The sequence below is a fragment of the Gracilinanus agilis genome, chromosome 5, assembly GCF_016433145.1.
Source record: "Gracilinanus agilis isolate LMUSP501 chromosome 5, AgileGrace, whole genome shotgun sequence".
In the NCBI taxonomy this organism is placed as follows: Eukaryota; Metazoa; Chordata; class Mammalia; order Didelphimorphia; family Didelphidae; genus Gracilinanus; species Gracilinanus agilis.
The window spans coordinates 131,394,799-131,413,405 of record NC_058134.1 but is presented as its reverse complement, the minus strand read 5'-3'; the positions used below and the strand labels follow the sequence as shown (position 1 = coordinate 131,413,405).

Below are 18,607 nucleotides of genomic sequence, written 5' to 3'. Positions count from 1 at the left end.
TCTTTTGGGACACAATGCTTCAGATAGGCAAGAATAAGGAAGTATGCAGATGAATTTGTTAGAGAGTTTTACAGAAAGAGTTCTTTGCATATATATATACATATACATATACATATACATATATATTTATATTTTACTTACAGTGGAATTGAAATGTGGTTATAGCAATTTTCTTAGTCCGTTCTCACTTCCTTTTGCTCATTATAAGAAGTACTATATCACCTCATCATAGGTCTAGATCTGTAACGGACTTCAGAGGCCGACTGGTCCATCTCTTTCACTAAATTTATACATGAGAAAAACCAATGGCCTTCCCACTCCACTCCTATCACAGAGAAATTCCATAAATTTCTCCAATTTCCCAAACTTTTCTTTGAAATTAAGCAGAAAGTATCATCCAATCGGATCCAATTAACATAAGCACCTACTATGTGATAGGCATTGTGCTAAGGGCTGGGAATTCAATTGATAAAAAGATAGTCCCTGCCCTCAAAAACCCCCCATTATCTAATTGGGGTAGGGGGAGACAACACACAGAAAGGGGAAAGAAGGTGGAGGAGAACAAGAGAACCAGAAGACACCCAATGTAGGGCATTTTATTTGGTGGAGTTGAAATACAGAGTGAGGTGAGCTAAAGTTTCTGCTTTCTCTAAAGGAAGATATTGGGAAGAGTTTTGTACTTCACTCTCCAGTCCTCTGGCCCAAAGGAAGAGGAGGCTGAGGGAGGTAATGTTGAAATAGCAGCAAGGTCCTAAGATTAGAGGTGATCTTTTAACCTGGGAAGAGTAGATTGAAAACAGGAGTTGAAACCAGGAAGAGCAGCTGATGCAAAGTGAAGTAAGTAAAATTCTAGTTTCTGCCCTCTATGAAAGAAGGCATTGAGAGATGTTTAGTACTCTATCCTCCAATCAGAGGAGTTTAGAGAGGAGAGGAGGTAAGAAAAGAGCATCATGCAGCTACACTTTTCTTAAACATCTTTTCTTGGTTTTTAGCCAAAATCCAATTTATACGTATATGTAATTATATATTATATATGTTATATATATAATATGTTATATATAATATGTTATATATAGTCATGTGTATATATAAATATATTAAAATTTCTAACCAAAGGGATAATAACATTAATAGAGTACTTGGAAAAAGATAAAGTTTAATTCATTTAGTAAATTTGTCCTTGCTCAGTTTTTGTATCTTTAACCAGTTCAATGTATTAACAATAAGTTTAGTATTAACTAATTCTTGCAAATCCAGTGACCTTTCCTCAGTCCTCATTCTCCTTGACCACTCTACAGCCTGTAACACTCTTTAAAATAAAAATAAAACTTACCTTCTGTCTTAAAAGCAATACTGAACATCAGTTCCAAGGCAGAAGAACAGTAAGGACCAGGCAATTGGAGTTAGGTGGCTTGCCCAGGGTCACACAGTCAAATTTGAATCCAGGATCTGCCATCTCCAAGCCTGGCTTTTTATCCATTGAGGCACCTAGATAAGAGGCATCCCCTTATGATACTCTTTAATCACCCTCTTCTAGATTTTCTGGGCACCACTCTCTCCTGATTTTCCTCCTAATTTAACCATTTGTACTTTGCTGGATCTTCCTTCAGATTGCTCCCTTTAACCACAGAATTTTGCCCTAAACCCTCTTTTTTTCTCCCCCTTAATCACCCTTAGTGATGACATTAGCTCCCATGGATTTAATTACTCTCTCTACCCAACCTGCTCCAGGTTCTCTGCTTAGCTCCAGTCATCCAACTGCCTTTTAAACATCTTGATGTGCAGTAGATACCTTAAACTCATCATGTCCAAACTTAACTCATTTTCTTTGCCCCTCAACCTTCCATCTACCTTCCTTCTGATCTTAGAGAGCAATGCCATTCTCCCAGGACTCACAACCGACCTTCCTCCTCCCATATCTAATCTGTTGACGAGGCTCACCAGTTTTACTTTTCTAACATTCCTCCAATGCACTTCCTTCTGGCCTCTGACATTGCCATCACTCTGATGCAGGCTCTCATCACCTCACTACTAGACAAGGGCAATAGCCTGCTGGTGAGTCAGCCTGCCTCAAGTTTCTCCCCATTTCCAATGCATCTTCCACTCAACTACCAAAGTAATTTTCCTAAAATGCCCATCCAATCAGGTCACCCCCTACTCCATAAACTCCAGGGACTTTCTGTTGCCCCTAGGAGAAAATAGAAAATGCTCTGGTGGCAATTCAAAGCCCTTCATAACTTAGCCCTCTCCAACCTTTGCACTCTTCTTGTACCTTACACCCCCAACACATACCGGTTTGCCCAGTGACATTGGTCTGGTGGCTATTCCTCTATCTGAACAATTTCATCTCCCAACTCTGGGCATTTTTTCTGGCTGTCCCTCCTGCCTGGAAAGCTCTCTTCACAGTTCTGTCTACTGACTTTTATGGTGTCCTTTAAGTCCAAATTAAGTCCAAACATCCCATCTTCTACACAAAGCCTTTCCTAATGCCTCAATTCAAGTGCCCTCTGTAATTATTTCCTACTTATACTAGTCTTATCACTTGCTACAACCAAACCACCATTTTGCCCAAACCCAAAACGTGTTTTCACTTTTTTGCTGGATTACCCCACTCACTTCTTCTCTGTCTCTTGAAATATATCTTATCTAGGATCCTACGATCTATCCTTCAAGGCCCAACTCAAAAGCCATATCTTCCATGAAACCTTCTCCAATTCCTTCAACCAGAAGCAATCTCTCTTTCCTCTGGACTTCTCACATTTTTATGCTTATTATTTTATATGTTTATCACCCACTAGGTTATAACTTTGAAGGTAGGTAGGAGCCTTGTCCTTTTTATCCTTGTTTTTTCTTCTTTGCCTAACAGATCACCTGGCACACTGTAGGCACTTAATCAGTGCCAGCTATTCTTTTTCTTATATATTGTTTGTACATACTTATTTACGTGTTGATTCCTTTGTTAGATTGTTAGCTCCTTGAGGGCAAAGACCGTTTTTCTTTTCTTTATATCTCTAGCATTTAGCACAGTGCCTGGCACAAAAAAAATGATAATTGGTTTTTGACTATACTAATATACCATAAAAATTTTACCAGTTAAAATTGGTAACGATTAATGATGGTATTAAAAATTCAATTTGCTCATTTAAAAAAAAGTGTTAGCAGTAACATTCATGTCTGTACATTTAGATACTCAGAGCATGGTGGTTATGAGGCTAAGGACTAATCCCCTTATGGGCCATTTGTCTTCATTCTGTCACGGGCAACAATCATGCAGCTGTTCAGTACTGATTACAAGGTGCAAAATGCGGGTATAATGAAGCATTGCAATCTGTCGCAGGTATTGTAAAAACTAATTCAGAGGACATACATGCTTTGGGTCAGTAGTGTCAGATGTGTATTACAAATAGAACATTCAGTCAAGAAGAACAATAGCTCTTGGGTTTTTACAAGTTTGTAGATTTGGAGAGTCATCTAAATTTTTTTAGGCAAAAAACCTTATGAGACTTTAATAGTTTTCCCTTTTTATCTATTTGTATATTTACTTTAACTCTTGATTTTCACCAACATTTTAAAAAAGTATCTTATATACAGGACCTACCATAAATCTATCTTCTAAAAGCTGATAATTATAATAGATAAGACCTTAAGGAGAAGTTGTGTAAGTCCCTATAACAAAAGCAACACTGTAAATATATTGTTTCACATTTTTACAAGTATTCAAAGAAATGTAATAGGAATTACATATTTCCAGATTTTAGATCTAAATGCTTAGTGTGTTGAAAAGGTGTAAATTAAATAATCAGGTTAACATTGATTGATAGGACCTATGTCTGCAAGTTTAAAACAGTCATCACTTTTTTCTTCATTGCCTGGTGATAATTAGCGGGAGACATAGTTATCAACACTTAGCACATAGTCGTGAAGATGTTTGCTGCTTATACAGAACAGATGGAATATTGATGTTGAATCTTCTTATATATTAAATAATATGCTTTGAAATAGTTTTCCAGATGTTTTAGGGCAGAATTTACATGTGACAGTCCCTCGTTGAAATGTCTTTAGCAAAGAACAATGCCTAAGTGGCTCTTCAGAAGGAGAAAAGGATACAAATTTTAAGCAGAAACAAAACCAAAATGAAAACTATATCCATTTATACTATAGGATCATGCTATATTAAGGTGATAAGGAAAGTAAAATGAGGACTCATGTGAATCCTGGCCCTGCTACTTATAAGTTGTGCAACCTTGATTAGATCACATCACCTCTACAGGTCTTAGATTCCTCATTAGAAAAATGGCAGTTAGATTAGATTATCACTAAAGTCAGAGGGGAGCCTAATTCTTTCACCCTACCACAAACCCTTTCCTAGCTTTCTATAAGGTATAATGCACAGATCTCTGAGAAGCACAGGGCATTAGAGAAAACACTGGACTTAAAATCAGGAGAAACTTGGATTCAAATCAAGACTGCTTGACAAATTATTTAACCTCTCAGACACTCGGTTTCCTTCTCTGTAAAATGGGGATAATAATACCTCTCGGGTTTTGTTAGAATCAAATACAACCACAGATATAATGGGGTTGTCCTCTGGAACTCCTTCAAGAAATTATTTTTTAAAACTTTTCATCATGAGCATTTACATCTGGGAAATTGACAAATACTGCAAATCAGGTGTTGTTATTTTTTTATTGATTGTTAATTTTTTAAATGATGAGGAAACTGTTCATAAATCACATTAAACTTAAAGATTTGTTATGAAATTTCATAGAACTGAAGGTTAAACATTTACTAGACTCCCTTGAATATAAAGCATATGGGGAGTCTTAAAGTGTTATATGCATCACAGCTCTTTTATCATCCCCATCATTACCCTGAATCTTCCTTTTTAAAAATAAGAGCCTACCCTTTGCCAACAGAAACCCCCAAATTCATTCAAAGTTCTATCTTTCCTCTGTGATTTATTTGAACACTTTTATATTCCAGTTCAAATATTAGATCTGTTTGCATTTCTTTTCCTTTTAAGACTTTTTCCTTCTGGCAGCCATTCTATAACTTATATTTACTTCTCATTCTATTCCATTTCTAGGTTGCTGGTCAAAACGTATTGCTTAGCTTGGGACAGTTCTATCATGAACACTCATTAAAGAATAAAGACTGTATTATCATTTCTCTGACATAAGGAACTTTCCTCTACCAATGCAGGGGTATATATTCTTTGCAAATTATGCATTTAGACACTTGCCTAGAGCCCAAAAGATGTTAAATGACTTGGGTCAGTACGTTTCCAAGGTGAAATTTGAACGAAAAACTTCTATCTAGTTCTCTATTCACTCATAATGTCATACTGTTCACCTTGGCCTGGGGAAATCATATGTAGATGAATTATGCCCCACATTCAGTAGAATTCACTGAATTTTCTTCACAGGTCATACACATATCAAGTATCAATTTACCCTGCAGTTGTATTAAAAATCATTGCATAAAATTTCTGAGGGTTCAATAGGAATTAATGTCAAACAACATTAACAACGACATCTATCTTCTAAAATTCACAAATATTTAATCCTCTAGCCCATATGCAGATATATGCATGATTGTATTTGACTAATATCCCAAGAATAAAAACCAGTGCATTTTCTAACCCTAAAGGCAAAAAAATTTGTAGAAATTCTTTCATCTCTAGCATATGTCACCCATGATTCATTCTGGAAAGAAGAAGTGAAAAAATGATGAAGGACCTTGGGTGACTAAATGCCAATCTCTTAAGAATTGTGTATTTCAAGTTAAGAGAGACCTCAGATCCTCTAATCAAACCCCTCTATCTTACAGAAGGAAATGAAGTTAAAGGATTTGCTCAGAGTCACACAGGTTGAAATTTGAACTGATATCATCTGATTCCAAACCTAGTGACCTTTCCTCTTTGTATTGTCTCTTATATATGGAGGACATAATACTATTTCTACATATAAATATCTGTATTTATATCTATACCTATATACCCATTATTTTTAAAGTGTTTCCAGAACACATCATTGATTGAAATTCATAACTAACTCATAATTTTTGTAGCACTTTCTTAGCAACAACCCTTAAAAACAGATAACATTTCCATATGTACATGTAACATGTACATATAAACATGCACAGATATACATATTTATGGTGCATAAATAACATTTCTCCATCACTTTCTTATGTCTAGGCAGTCAATAAAACAGAATAAAAGAGCTAGATTTGTAATTTTTCTGGATTTCTAAGGAATATATACTCATACCAAAAATTTAACAATCAGCTCTTGGGAGCAATTAGGATCTTTCTCCAACACCCCTGTGAGCTAGTAATATTCTGGCAGATCTCATCGCAGAGACTTATGTGCTATCGGATTTATATGGTACTTTACATATCATAATTTAAATGATTTTTTTAATCAGTTAAAAACCTTTCTTCTCTTTTTCTCACGAATCCTCACTTTCCAAATAAGAAAGAAAATCTAAATCTTATTACAAACATATATAGTTTATTTTTTTAATTGTACTTTGCCAAATACCAACATGTCTCAGTCAGAATTCTAAATCTTTTACTTTCTGTCAGGAGGTGGGTAGTAGATTTCATCATTAATCCTCTGCAATCATTCTTGGTCTATTGCTCAGATCAAAGTTCTAATGTCTTTAAAAAGTGTCTGTCAATACAATATTGTTGTTACTTGATAATTTTTTCTCCCGGTTCTGCTCATTTGACTCTGTATCAGTTCATACAAGTCTTCCCAGATTTCTCTGCAACTATCCCTTTGGTAATTGTTTTATAGTATAGGAGGAAAGCATAACTTGTTCAACCATGCTCCAAACAATTGGCATCCTTTCTATTTCCAATTCTTCACCACCACAAAAAGAGCTATAAACATATTTTTACATCCTTAAAGGGACCTTGTTTGCTTGTTGGTTTGTTTAGGACTAATCTTTTACCCTCCCTTTAATTATCCTTTCTCTAGATTTAGAGTCACAAGACCTAGATCTGAACATTGGCTCTTCTACTTCTTAACAAGTTCTGTGACCCTGAGCAAGTTATAAAGCCTCTCTGGAGTTAATTCTTTCATCTGCAAAATAAGGAAATTGAACTCAATAATCTCCAGTCTCTCTAAGTCTAAATTTTTTAATTTATTTATTTGTTTGTTACATTTAAGTTTCCAGGTTATCTTCCTTCCTCCGTCTCCCCCCCCAAAGAAGATAATATTTGACAACAAAATAAAAGAACTGATGGATTTGAAATATACTAGTTCTAAATTTAATTGTCTTCTTAATAATGATTAGATGTAGTGTTATTTACATAGTGAAGGGTTGGCTATATTTTTTAACTAGAGAAAATGCCATCCTTACCATATTACTAATAAAAATCCCTTAGAAGTCTTGCCATTTCATCTACTCTGTAGATCAATAGATGTACTCCTAAATGTCTACTATGTTTGAGACACTGCTTAAGGCACACAAAGACAAGAATGAAGCATAGATGTGAACTTTTTCATTGGCTGTCCAAATATTTTTCTGCTTTAGGACAATGTTTATGAAATGCACACACACAAACATAAAGAAAACAAATAGAAGTAATTTGGTGGGAAGTCACTGGACGATGATCTGTTGAGTGGTTCTTGAGCTGAGTGTTGAAGACCATCAGAAATTCTGAGAGACCCAGATAAAGAGGAAGTGTATTCCAGGTTTTATGCCAAGGCATGGAAATGGGAAACAGTGTTATGGGAGAGAAATAGCAAGAAGGCTACTTTGACTAGAATGTAGAGTGTGTGAAGAATATTAATGCAGAATGAGGCTAGAAAGACAGATTGGACCCAGGTTGTAAAGGGTCTATATGCCCAGTAGAGGAGTTCATATTTGATTTTTGAGATATAGAGCAGGTGCAGTTTACTGAACAGGGGAGTGACATGGTCAGACTATTTTAGGAATAATATTTTTGTATCTGAATGAGCAACCAGGTGGCAATAGTACAGCATTGGAGAAGATATAGCACCCATGCAGAGCCAGCACTCAGGGAGCTGCTCCTTTTTCCCTCCTCCCAGCTCCCCAGGACATTTTTGCCTGCCCAGCCCCTCTGTCCAGCAGCCCAAAGCAAGCACTTTCTCCCTCAGCTCTCTCAGGTAATCTGGGGGCTCAGAGACAGCTTGAATCTGCCCTCTGGGCACTTGAACTCAGAAAAAAGTTCGCCGCAGAGGGCATAGTGTATAGAGGATTGGACCGATAATCAGGAAGACTCATCTTCCTGAGTTTAAATCCAGCCTCAGACACTTATTATCTGGGTGACTGTGAGCAAGCCGCTTAACCTTGCCTCCATTTCCTCATCTGTAAAATGGGCTGGAAAAGGAAATGGCAAACCACCCCAGTATCCAATATCTTTGCCAAGAAAACCTCAAATGGGTCATGAAGAATTGGACACAACTGAACAACAAACAGCAACACCCAAATGCAAGATAGATTTCAGAAAGATATGAGGTGGGGGGGAATGAATAAGGAGGTTCTTAAAATAGTCCAGATGAGAAGTGATGAGACAGAGTTAGAGAATGAGGTACCATTGACTTGGATATCTTGCTAATGAATTAAGCTTGCTCATTTTTTTCTTACAAAGTTCAATATACTATTTTATGAGCTTTACTGACTAGTATGCTAAATATTTCAACTAATATTATATATAATCATCATGACTTCAGTGCCTGGTTATCAAATGCAAACTTTTTTGTCCAGCATCCAAGTCCCTTGATTTAATAGAACAGGGACTCCAGCCACAATTCTCATTGCCTCCCTAAATGGCCCCTCTGCTTCAGTCAAACTACTCTACTTACTTCCTGCATATGACTTTTTCACTCCTGCTTAGGGTAGAGACCATCATTTCTGTTGTTTCCTTCTGGGGCTCCCATGTACAGGGGACACTTAATGGGTATTTATGGGATGAATAGGCAATATTTCAAAACTGCTCCCTTTTCATATTTACCTAATCATGGAGAGCATTTTAATGGCTCTGGGTTAACTAGATGTAGTATGAAATTCCAAAGGACCCTCCTCAGCACCTCATTCTCTTCAACAACTTTACCTATGACAAAACCATGAAAAATATACTTTTACGTCCTTAGGAAGAGATAGCTAATATGTTTGAGAAATTCAAGGTTCACATGTATCTTGACAGAATAGAACACAAGAGAAAATGGACAAGATGAAAATTTAACAAGAGAAAAGAGGAACTCCTGTATTTTGGTTTAAAGTGCCTTTGTTTTTAAGTGTAGGTTGGGGGAATGTGACTTAAAGTTGTGAGGAAAAGGCCTTGGGATGTCATTTAGCCACAAGCTTAGTGATTCTTCACTAAGGAATGATTACTGAACAAGCTGATAATATCTTGGGCCGCATTAACTAGGAATAGAATTTACATCAAATTAAGCCCTAGTCCCATCTATTCTGATCTGCTCAAGAACACCCAGCCCACACTCCGTGTATGCCGACAGTCCAAAACAGATCCGGAACATGACATTTAGCCTGTGGCACCACATATCAACACCAGAGTGAATCCAAAGGAAGGCAGCTACACTAGCGAGGCATCTGAAAGGTTTGGTGCATGAGGAAAAAGAGGTAGTGGAAAGAAAGAAAATACTCATTCATATAGTGCCTACTGTGTACCAAGCCCTGTGCTAAGTGCGTTTTATCAGTATTATCTATTTGACCCTCACAACAACCCTGCAAGGTGAATGCTATTATTACACTCATTTTACAGTTGAGGAAACTGAGGTAAACAGAAGTTAAGGCACTTGCTCAGGATCATATAGCTTGGAAGTGTTGGAGGTCAGATTATAACTCAGGTCTATCTACTGTGCCACTAGGTGTTTCGTGGAATGAAGCAAAATGAGGAACAATGATAAGAATTAAGCTAAGAGTAGTACTTTTCAAAATATGGTCTAGGAACCTCCCAGGGAACCCCAAGATGCTTTCAAGAAGTCCCTGAGGTCAAAACTATTTTGATAATAACACAAAGACTTTTTTTTTTCATTTCAAATACAGCAAATATCGAAAAAAATAAAGTCCACAGAGACAAAACCTGGGAGGGAACTCAGTAATTTTTAGAGTCTAAGGCGGGGTCCTGGGATCCAAAGAGACTGAGAATTAAAGGTTTGGAGAAAGAGTAAAGCCATGATTCACATCTCCAAGCACGTCCCGCCAATTCCTCCCCTTCTCTTGGAAGCTGCATCCCTATTCCTGGGTTCTATGTCTTTCCTTTTTGTCTTCGGTTCCTTCATAATTGAATTCAATGTCATTTCCCCCCAAAGGTTTGCCCTTCCCTATCCTTCTCTGAACATAGCTCCCAGTTTTTCATGTAACATATCATTGCTATGTATTGTTAAGAAGATGAATAAATAAATTATATGCTGTCTTGCACCAGTTACATCTTCAAGAAACACTAGTTACTAAAAATAGCAACTGTTGGGCCATATTTTGCTTTAAACCACATTAGAATAGCCCTCCTATAACTTGAATTTCATAAATGCAAAATTATTTTTCACTTATACATATATTTCTATTTAAAATTAACCACTTGTGAATAATATTTCAAATAAATTAAATGAGCCACATCAAAGAGTGTCATTAGCAGGTTTAATTATCTGAGTTTTTTAATTAAGGGTGGTTTACATTGCTTTAAAGCAGCAGTTGGTTATTTACCCCTCTCAATAGTTTCAAGTTTGCTCTAACCAGATGCTACACTTATTATCTGAATGAAAATAGATGCAAGTTACATCTTAGGTCAGAGTTGCAGCTGATTCCATTTGTATTCATTCTTAAACCCCTCATCAGCAAAGCTAGCATCTGTTGGAAAGAAAAACTCTTGCTTCTCTGCCTGCTTCATGATGATTTTCTTGGCTTGGATCTGTCACTACCATGTTATCATAGTTCAAATATGAGGCTACCTCTTTTTATTATTATTAGCAAAATGGCACCACTGTGATCTCTCGATTCCACTTAATCACGGCGTGCCTCGTTTTATGAGCAGTTAAAAATCCGAAATAGAAGACAGCTCTCGATATGCTAAAGAAAAGATTTCAGACCCTCTCTCCAGCTTCACTTCAGTTCCCATGCAATGGAGGGGATACATGATAGAAGTACAGTGGAAGACTGATTTCTGGGGTTGGTGGGAAATTTCATTTCTCGGCAAAGTTCTTTCATACCAACCCAGAGCTCCAAGTGCCTTTTCTTCTTTCAATATGTCTGATCTCTGCTCTTTCTTCTGCATCTGGTACAGGTAAAAATAAAATGAACTGGGGTGGGATGGGATGGAGTAGTGACGATACCATTCAGTTATAAGATTTCTCTATGATATGGTTTGTTAATTCAATTTAAGAAATACTTTGGATTTTTAAATATATTTCTATATTCACATATTTCATTGTACTTAGCATATATAGTACATGCGTAATAAATGCTTGCTAAGTCGAGTTGAATTGTCATCAGTTTCCAAGAATCCAGACCTTCTCTTCTTTTTAAAACATTTCATGGTGTCATTTGCCCTTGTTTCTTTCTCCAGGAAATGTTTTCAGACTGCACATTTTTACTTAGAAGATAGCACCTCACCTCGAGTCATTTCTACACCACCAACACCCATCTTTCCCATTTCAGGTAATGCTTTTGAATTATTGTGTGAATAACTATTAGATGCCAAAAGGATAAAAAAGTGTTTAATGGTTTGTGGTTGTTATATTTTTGCTGTGATCTTTTCTTACATTGAACATGTATGCTCCTCAAAACATTCACCACTTACAGATTTATATTACTTTTTTAGCCATAAAATATAGCCACCTCTCTGTGGTTTCTATCATTGGCATGCATTTGTATTATGCACCTTATTTTTTAATTGCTATAGCAATGATGCAAGTTACATCTTAGGTCAGAGTTGCAGCTGATTCCATTTGTATTCATTCTTAAACCCCTCATCAGCAAAGCTAAACAATAAAAGAACTGGTCGTGTTAAATCAATAGTTATTGTTGAAAGGAGATGATTATAAGAACAGTAGATATAAATAGCCATTTTTTTCCCTTTTCTGGTCACCTGTGTTTATTCTAGGAGTGACTTCTTATATACATTTAAAAATAGACTATGATGAAAATGAAAACAACTTCAAGACTTTGAAGGGTCAGCGATGAGAGGTATATTGCTGGTTAATATTTAGAACTTAACATTTATTTTTTAAAAATTAAATTCAGATATAGCCAGCAGCTAAAACACCTTAGCCGAAACACTGTAGCTAACTAAGAGTTTTGCATTTCACAGACATTTATATAATAAGGAAGGTTTCTGCAAGCAGCCCACCAAGAAGAGTAATTGAAATAGTTGTCTAACTCCTCCCTCTCAAAAAAAGCTCTTGGAAAAGAGTGAGAGGGAAGGGAAATGAAGGAAGAAAATAAAGAAAGGCATATGGATAGTCTTTTAAAACTGAGGGGGGAAGTACATCATTTTTACAAGTGCTGATTTAAAAAAAAAAACGTCTTTATTTGGGGTGGATACATTAATCATTTTTCCTATAACATTGCCATGCTGTTCTGCAAAATCTCAGTACTCAAGACATAGAGATGAGAGAAAGTGCCTTTCATTTTCTAATGCTCAGCAAGTATGATAGAAAGTGACACTGCTCAGCTCTTTATCATTTCTTTCTCTCATCACTTTTCAGCCCTACTTTTTTTGATGGCTCACTAAAAAGGACCCAATACACATTTTTCTAAAACAATTGCAAGAAAAGATAAACTTCAACCAGTTCTCGTTTGTCTACATATGTGACATTTTAAAATGATCGTTGTATTTATTAATAAATAACATTTTAAATAAATAAAAAGATCATTTGATGACATTCCTATTCAGGAAACGCATCACCTTTTACTGTTTATTTGAGATAGGCTCAAAGAATGTACACTCCTTATTAACTTACACTAAGCAAAACATATTTTGATATTGGAAACAACATTTTCAAGTCATATAATGAAGATGATTCACATTCTCAGGACATTCTCAGGAAGTTTTAAAGAAGTCACTAACTATCTCCTTTGAAGAGGTAGGATAGGGAGATGTAGATAGTCCAGACTTTCAAAGTATTTTTTCTCTACTTGTGCTAAGAGAGATTTCTTGTGGCTTGTGTGGCAACTGAAAATGGTTTCAGAATAGAGTTGTAGCTGACATTTGCCCCATCACTATGCCTTTTGGACTCAAAATAAGAAGCCATTCCCAAGATTTAGCTGCACTTGGATTTTTGTGAGAATAAGATAAACTTTGGGTTACTTCGTGCCCCCCCCAGATTATTCCCCACAAAAGGAGGAAAGTAAAAAAAAAGATCTGGAGTTAGGGAGAAACATGTATTAATCACTACCCTCACCTCTGGGAAGTTTGTCTTTGGGAACATTCCCAAATGTTCTTTATAGTCTTTAAGCTCAAAACATTTGACTTAAGCAGTTTAAAAGCATTGTAAAACCTTCTTATATTGAAAAGTTAAAAAAGAAACTCTTCAGACAACTTCAGACACATGGTCTAGTATAAACTTAAGTTGTTCTATTTTCTATTGTTTCTGTTTTCCTGTATTTCTAAGAGCTTTTGTGTAATTAAACTAAAGATCTCATATTGCCTCATTTCTTATAGACTTGGCCCTGGAAATTTCTATAATAGGGTGTCGGTGTTGGTAATGCTCTCTGAATCCTATATTAAATTCATATATCACAATTAATCATGTCTACATATAAGAAAGGCATGCACAATGAATAGATTGTGATAATTTCTCATTGAGTCACATTCTGAAAAAAAAAAAACAGAAAGAATTGAGATTGTCATTGATATACTAACATAAAACTAAATCTTCCCAGTGTTTGGGAATGGCCAAATTAATCAAATTATTTTGAGAAACCTTAAAAAGACCATGTAGGAATCTACAGTTAAGCCTTATTCTGATGCCTAGTCATGGCATGTAACTATTATTGGGTTACTGAAATATAATGCAAGAGCAGCACAATACATTGCAAAAGAGAATCTCTTGGGGCATCTGGGTAGCTCAGTGGATTGAGAGCCAGGCCTAGAGAGGGGAGGTCCTAGGTTCAAATCCAGCCTCAGACACTTCCCAGCTGTGTGACCCTGGGCAAGTCACTTGACCCCCATTGCCTAGCCCTTACCACTCTTCTGCCTTGGAGCCAATACTCTAAGACAGAAGGTGAGGGGTTAAAAAAAATAAAAAATTTAAAAAAAGAGAATCTCTTACCTAGGACCACACTAATCAAAGACAAAACATCTTGCTCTTCACCAGAGAATCAGTCACCACGTTATTCATTTTTCAGCCCAAGCAGCTCACAAAGACATTTTATGAAGTGACTGAGAGATCACAATCCCCACGTGCAGAAAAAGTACCCACTCTGATGAAATCACAGAGCTTTGAAATAATGTTATGGCATCTATAAAACATTTATTTTTGCCAGGGCTGGGGAGAGGAGAGGGGAATTGGTCCTCCGTGGAACTCTCCTAGTGAGGAAATTCCACCAAAGCAGCTGGCCACCTGCCCTACCACTTCTTGGGATAAAAAATTGCCTGGGAGACACCAACAAGTTAAACTTGCCCAGGCTAACAAGATTCAAACCGAGCTGTTTCCAAATAATTAACAATAATAATGATGAACATTTATATATTGACTACACTGTTCTAAGTACTTTGTAATTATTATTTCATCTGATCCTCACAACAACCCTAGGAGGTAGATGTATTATTATCCCCATTTTACAGATAGAGAAACTGAGATTGAACAGAGGTTAAGTAACTTGTCTGAGGTCAAATTTGAACTCAGTTCTTCCTGACTCGGAGCCCAACACCCTGTCTACTCATTTACTCTGCCTCTTGGTCAAACAGAGTTACTGCGTATTTTTACTGGAAATGAAACCCTCAGGCACTGTGGAAGCACCTTTATTTGTGATGCTGATAAATTGTAGAGTAATCAGAGCATCACAGTATCAGAGCTAGAAGAAAGATCTTAAATAGCCATCTAAGTATCTCATAATATATATGAGGACACTGAGGCCAGGAAAGATTAATTGGGTTTACCAAAGTCATCCAGTTTACCTAGTGACAGAGGCAGGATTCCAATTCGAGTCCCCACCATGTTTTTTTATTGTGCCATGCATGCTTCGCTGTATATACACAAAGGCACATCTCTATGTACTATACACCTATGCCAGCCTACATAGACTATTACAACTCAAAACTAAACACACGGGAATAATAATAACAATCCTAATTTGTTGTTATTCCCTTCTAGTATTTAGAAAATGCTAGGGAAGAGGCAGATCCTCCTCTTAAACTGAAGGGAATGAGCCTCAGAGAGATTAAATGAGAGAACCAAGAACATCAGAACACGGGCGCAAGCCCACGTCTCCTGGCACTAAGACGTCTTTGCGCCTCGAAGCTTTGGCTCTCCGTGTCCACATTGTTGAATGTCTGCAGCATGAGCGAGAGTTAGTACATTTTTATTTAGAATACTCTTATGAAGTGGAATCACTTGATTGATTCCTTAGAACCACATAAAGGAGCCTGGATTCCTGAGCCCCTGAGGGTGCAGGAAATGGAAAGCTGGGCTTGGATCAGGAAGATGCGAGATGATATCTAGCCTCAGACACCTTGGGCAAGTCACTTAACCTCTGTCTGCCTCGGTTTCTTCAACTCTTAAGTGGGAATCACATACCTGCTTCCTCAGCTTATCATGAGAACGAAATGAGAGATCTGTAAAGTGCTCAGCACAGAGCCTGGCACATGGCATGCATTTAATAAATGTTCTTCCTCCTTCCTGCTATTATAAAATGTGAAAAATGCCAAATTCTAACATAACTGTGAAAATTAAAACACATTTTTATTTACTTGTGGACCCTAATGGCTTTAAGATTATTATCATGAGCAATCATTGTTTCAATTGATATATGAATAAATATTTATAAATTCAATTGTTCTTTCCAGCTAGAGACATGAATATGTTTGATTTCAGCTGTAACGTATTTTCATAGATATGTATGTAGTTGCTTTTGTATATGGAAAGACAATTAAATGTGGAGAATTTTGACATCTGGTGAGGCCTATGGACTCACAATAAAGTTGTTTAAATGCACAACATAAAATAATAGAATTACAAAGAGAACACATTATATTGAAATAGTAATATTGAAATACCTTTTTTTTAGTTCAGGGAATCCAGGTGAAGAAAACGTTGGTTTAAGAAATCATCAGGTTAGATATGGAAGGGATATTAGAGGTTATCTAGTCTGATCCTTTTCTTTTACAAAGAGGGAACTGAGGCCCAAGGAGCTTAAAGTTGAATGACCAAATTCACAGAGACAGAGGCAGGCTTTCAAATTATGTCCTCTGATAATAAATCTGGGTGATTTCCTACTATACCATACACTCAGGATGGAATGGAAGGGGCACAAACACAAAAGAAAGAAAAAACCTAGGATCATAAATTTAGATCAAGGGAAATTTAGAGGTTATTTAAGCCCAACCTCCTCATTTTAAAGGCCCAGTGAGGTTATCTGACTTGCCTCTGATCACATGGGCTCTAAGTGGCAATTCTAGCATTCCAGTTCTTTGATTCTAAATGCAGCATTCCTTCTGTTGAACAAACTACTTTGTGGGGGGGATAGATTTCTTAGGTGGTTTTTGTAGAATAATCCATTTGTGTCAAAATCTGTTTTGCACATAGAAGAAAATATTTGTTGGACTGAATGAATTAAATTGGAAAACTTCTGTGACTTTAAGGACCTCCAGAATTATTTGAATTCACATTTAGCTTATCACTGAATCCACTGACAATCAAAAGAAAATTAAGTGTTCTTTCAGTGGCTGAGCTTTTGCTTATAGATGAAATTAGAAAAGGAAATTTTTCTCTCAACCCTTCCATACCTCTATCAAGCAAGCCAACCAATAAAATAAATTGGAAGTGATGTGTGAGTGAGAGATGGTCTGTTTACAAGAGAATGGTAGATGTGATTCTAAAATCCGTCATTTCTTCAGGGATATTTCCTAAAAAGGACTTTTGATTTAAGTGTGATCAGTTATTACTGTTTTCCTATTTAATTATAAAACATATTTCTTGGCAGAGTCTTTCTGTAAGGTGTGAAGGTGGAATTACACATTTGTGTAGTTTTTCTTAAGCTTGACTGGGTAATTCAATTTTAGTATTCACGTCCACTCATCTAAGAGAGAGAACAGATGGATCCTGATTAAAAGAAATCAACAAATTCTTGGTAACTGAAGCTTAAAAATATTAGATGGCCTAAACGCTGAACATCTGTTGATGTAAATAACTGTTTCTGGTGAAATGTGTTTGATGTTTCCTTGTCGGAGACATCACTTGTGAAATTGCATACTGTGAAATTGTAATATGTTTAATCTAAGAAAGGCACTCCAGAAGGGGGGAAAAACACACAGAGCTAGTTAAAATAATTTGGCCCCTTCACAATTAATTAACAGATCAAATGACTTTGTTTACATGGCATATTTTCAACTTAGAATTCTCGGAATTTTACAGATTAAAAGTCCCAAAGGTTTTTGACATTTTCCTTAATGAATATTCTGCATACAAATGTTTTCCAGTATTTATGTAGAGAAGGAAAGAAATGTTCTCAAATATAAACAGCAATCAGAATATTTGGCTACCAGACATTAAATTTTGCAATTCTATAAAAAGTGGTACCATTCCATAAATTTTGACTGTTTTGTTGTGCAATTGAAAATACAGATTAAAATTTTATTTTTGCATAAATTCTTTTTTTGGAATTACAAAAGTATTTCTCATTAAAATGAAAAGGAAACTGATGTGAAAATATCCTTCTGAAATAAATTTAAAATAGAACATTCAGTGATATTATGATTTGGACTTTAAGCACAGAATATTTTCTCTCTTTGGAACATACTATTGGGAAAGAAATTAATATACGCATCAGATTGCTGAAAATCTGTAGTAAATATGGAAGAAAGCAATCTTGATTTTGCCCTAATGTTTCATTATGGAAGAAAACAATATTGATTTTGGCCTAATGTTTCATTAGGTAGAATTATTTTAGAATGACAATCAGACCATAAAATGAAAATCAAAGAATTATTTTGGAGAAAAAAATGTTACTAGCCATGAGTTAAGATGCTTTCTCCCTTTTATAGATATGCACCTAAATATTCACTGTTTCCTCCTTCTTTCTCCTCCTCCTCTTCTTTTTCCTCTTCCTCTTCCTCCTTTCATTCCTATAGATGATGTTGGAGCAATTCCTATAAAACACTTTCCAAAGCATGTTGCTGATTTACATGCAAGTAATGGATTTACAGAAGAATTTGAGGTATGTTTTCTAGGCATGTCTGCTTAAAATTCAGTACAAGGAATGAGACCTATAAAAGGGTCTACATTTAACTGCTTCTTGTTTTAGAGATATCTGAAACATTTTGATTCTAGGGAAGCTAGTAGAACTTAAAATAATTAAGATATCCAAGGTATGTGAAAATCCTGTTGACCCAGAATAGTGTCCCTTAAAGGGTTGTGGGGGTTTTGTTTTTCGTTTTGCATTTAATTTTA

The 18,607-nt window shown here is 36.1% G+C and overlaps 1 protein-coding gene across 1 annotated transcript in view; it reads left to right on the top strand.

The window, feature by feature from the left end:
* Positions 1-18,607, top strand: part of PTPRZ1 (protein tyrosine phosphatase receptor type Z1) — a 180,007-nt gene that overhangs the window by 125,997 nt on the left and 35,403 nt on the right. Inside the window, exons 14-15 of the mRNA XM_044679029.1 lie at positions 11,563-11,654; positions 18,289-18,374. Coding sequence (XP_044534964.1) covers positions 11,563-11,654; positions 18,289-18,374 — 178 coding nt within the window. The remainder of the gene's footprint in view (positions 1-11,562; positions 11,655-18,288; positions 18,375-18,607) is intronic.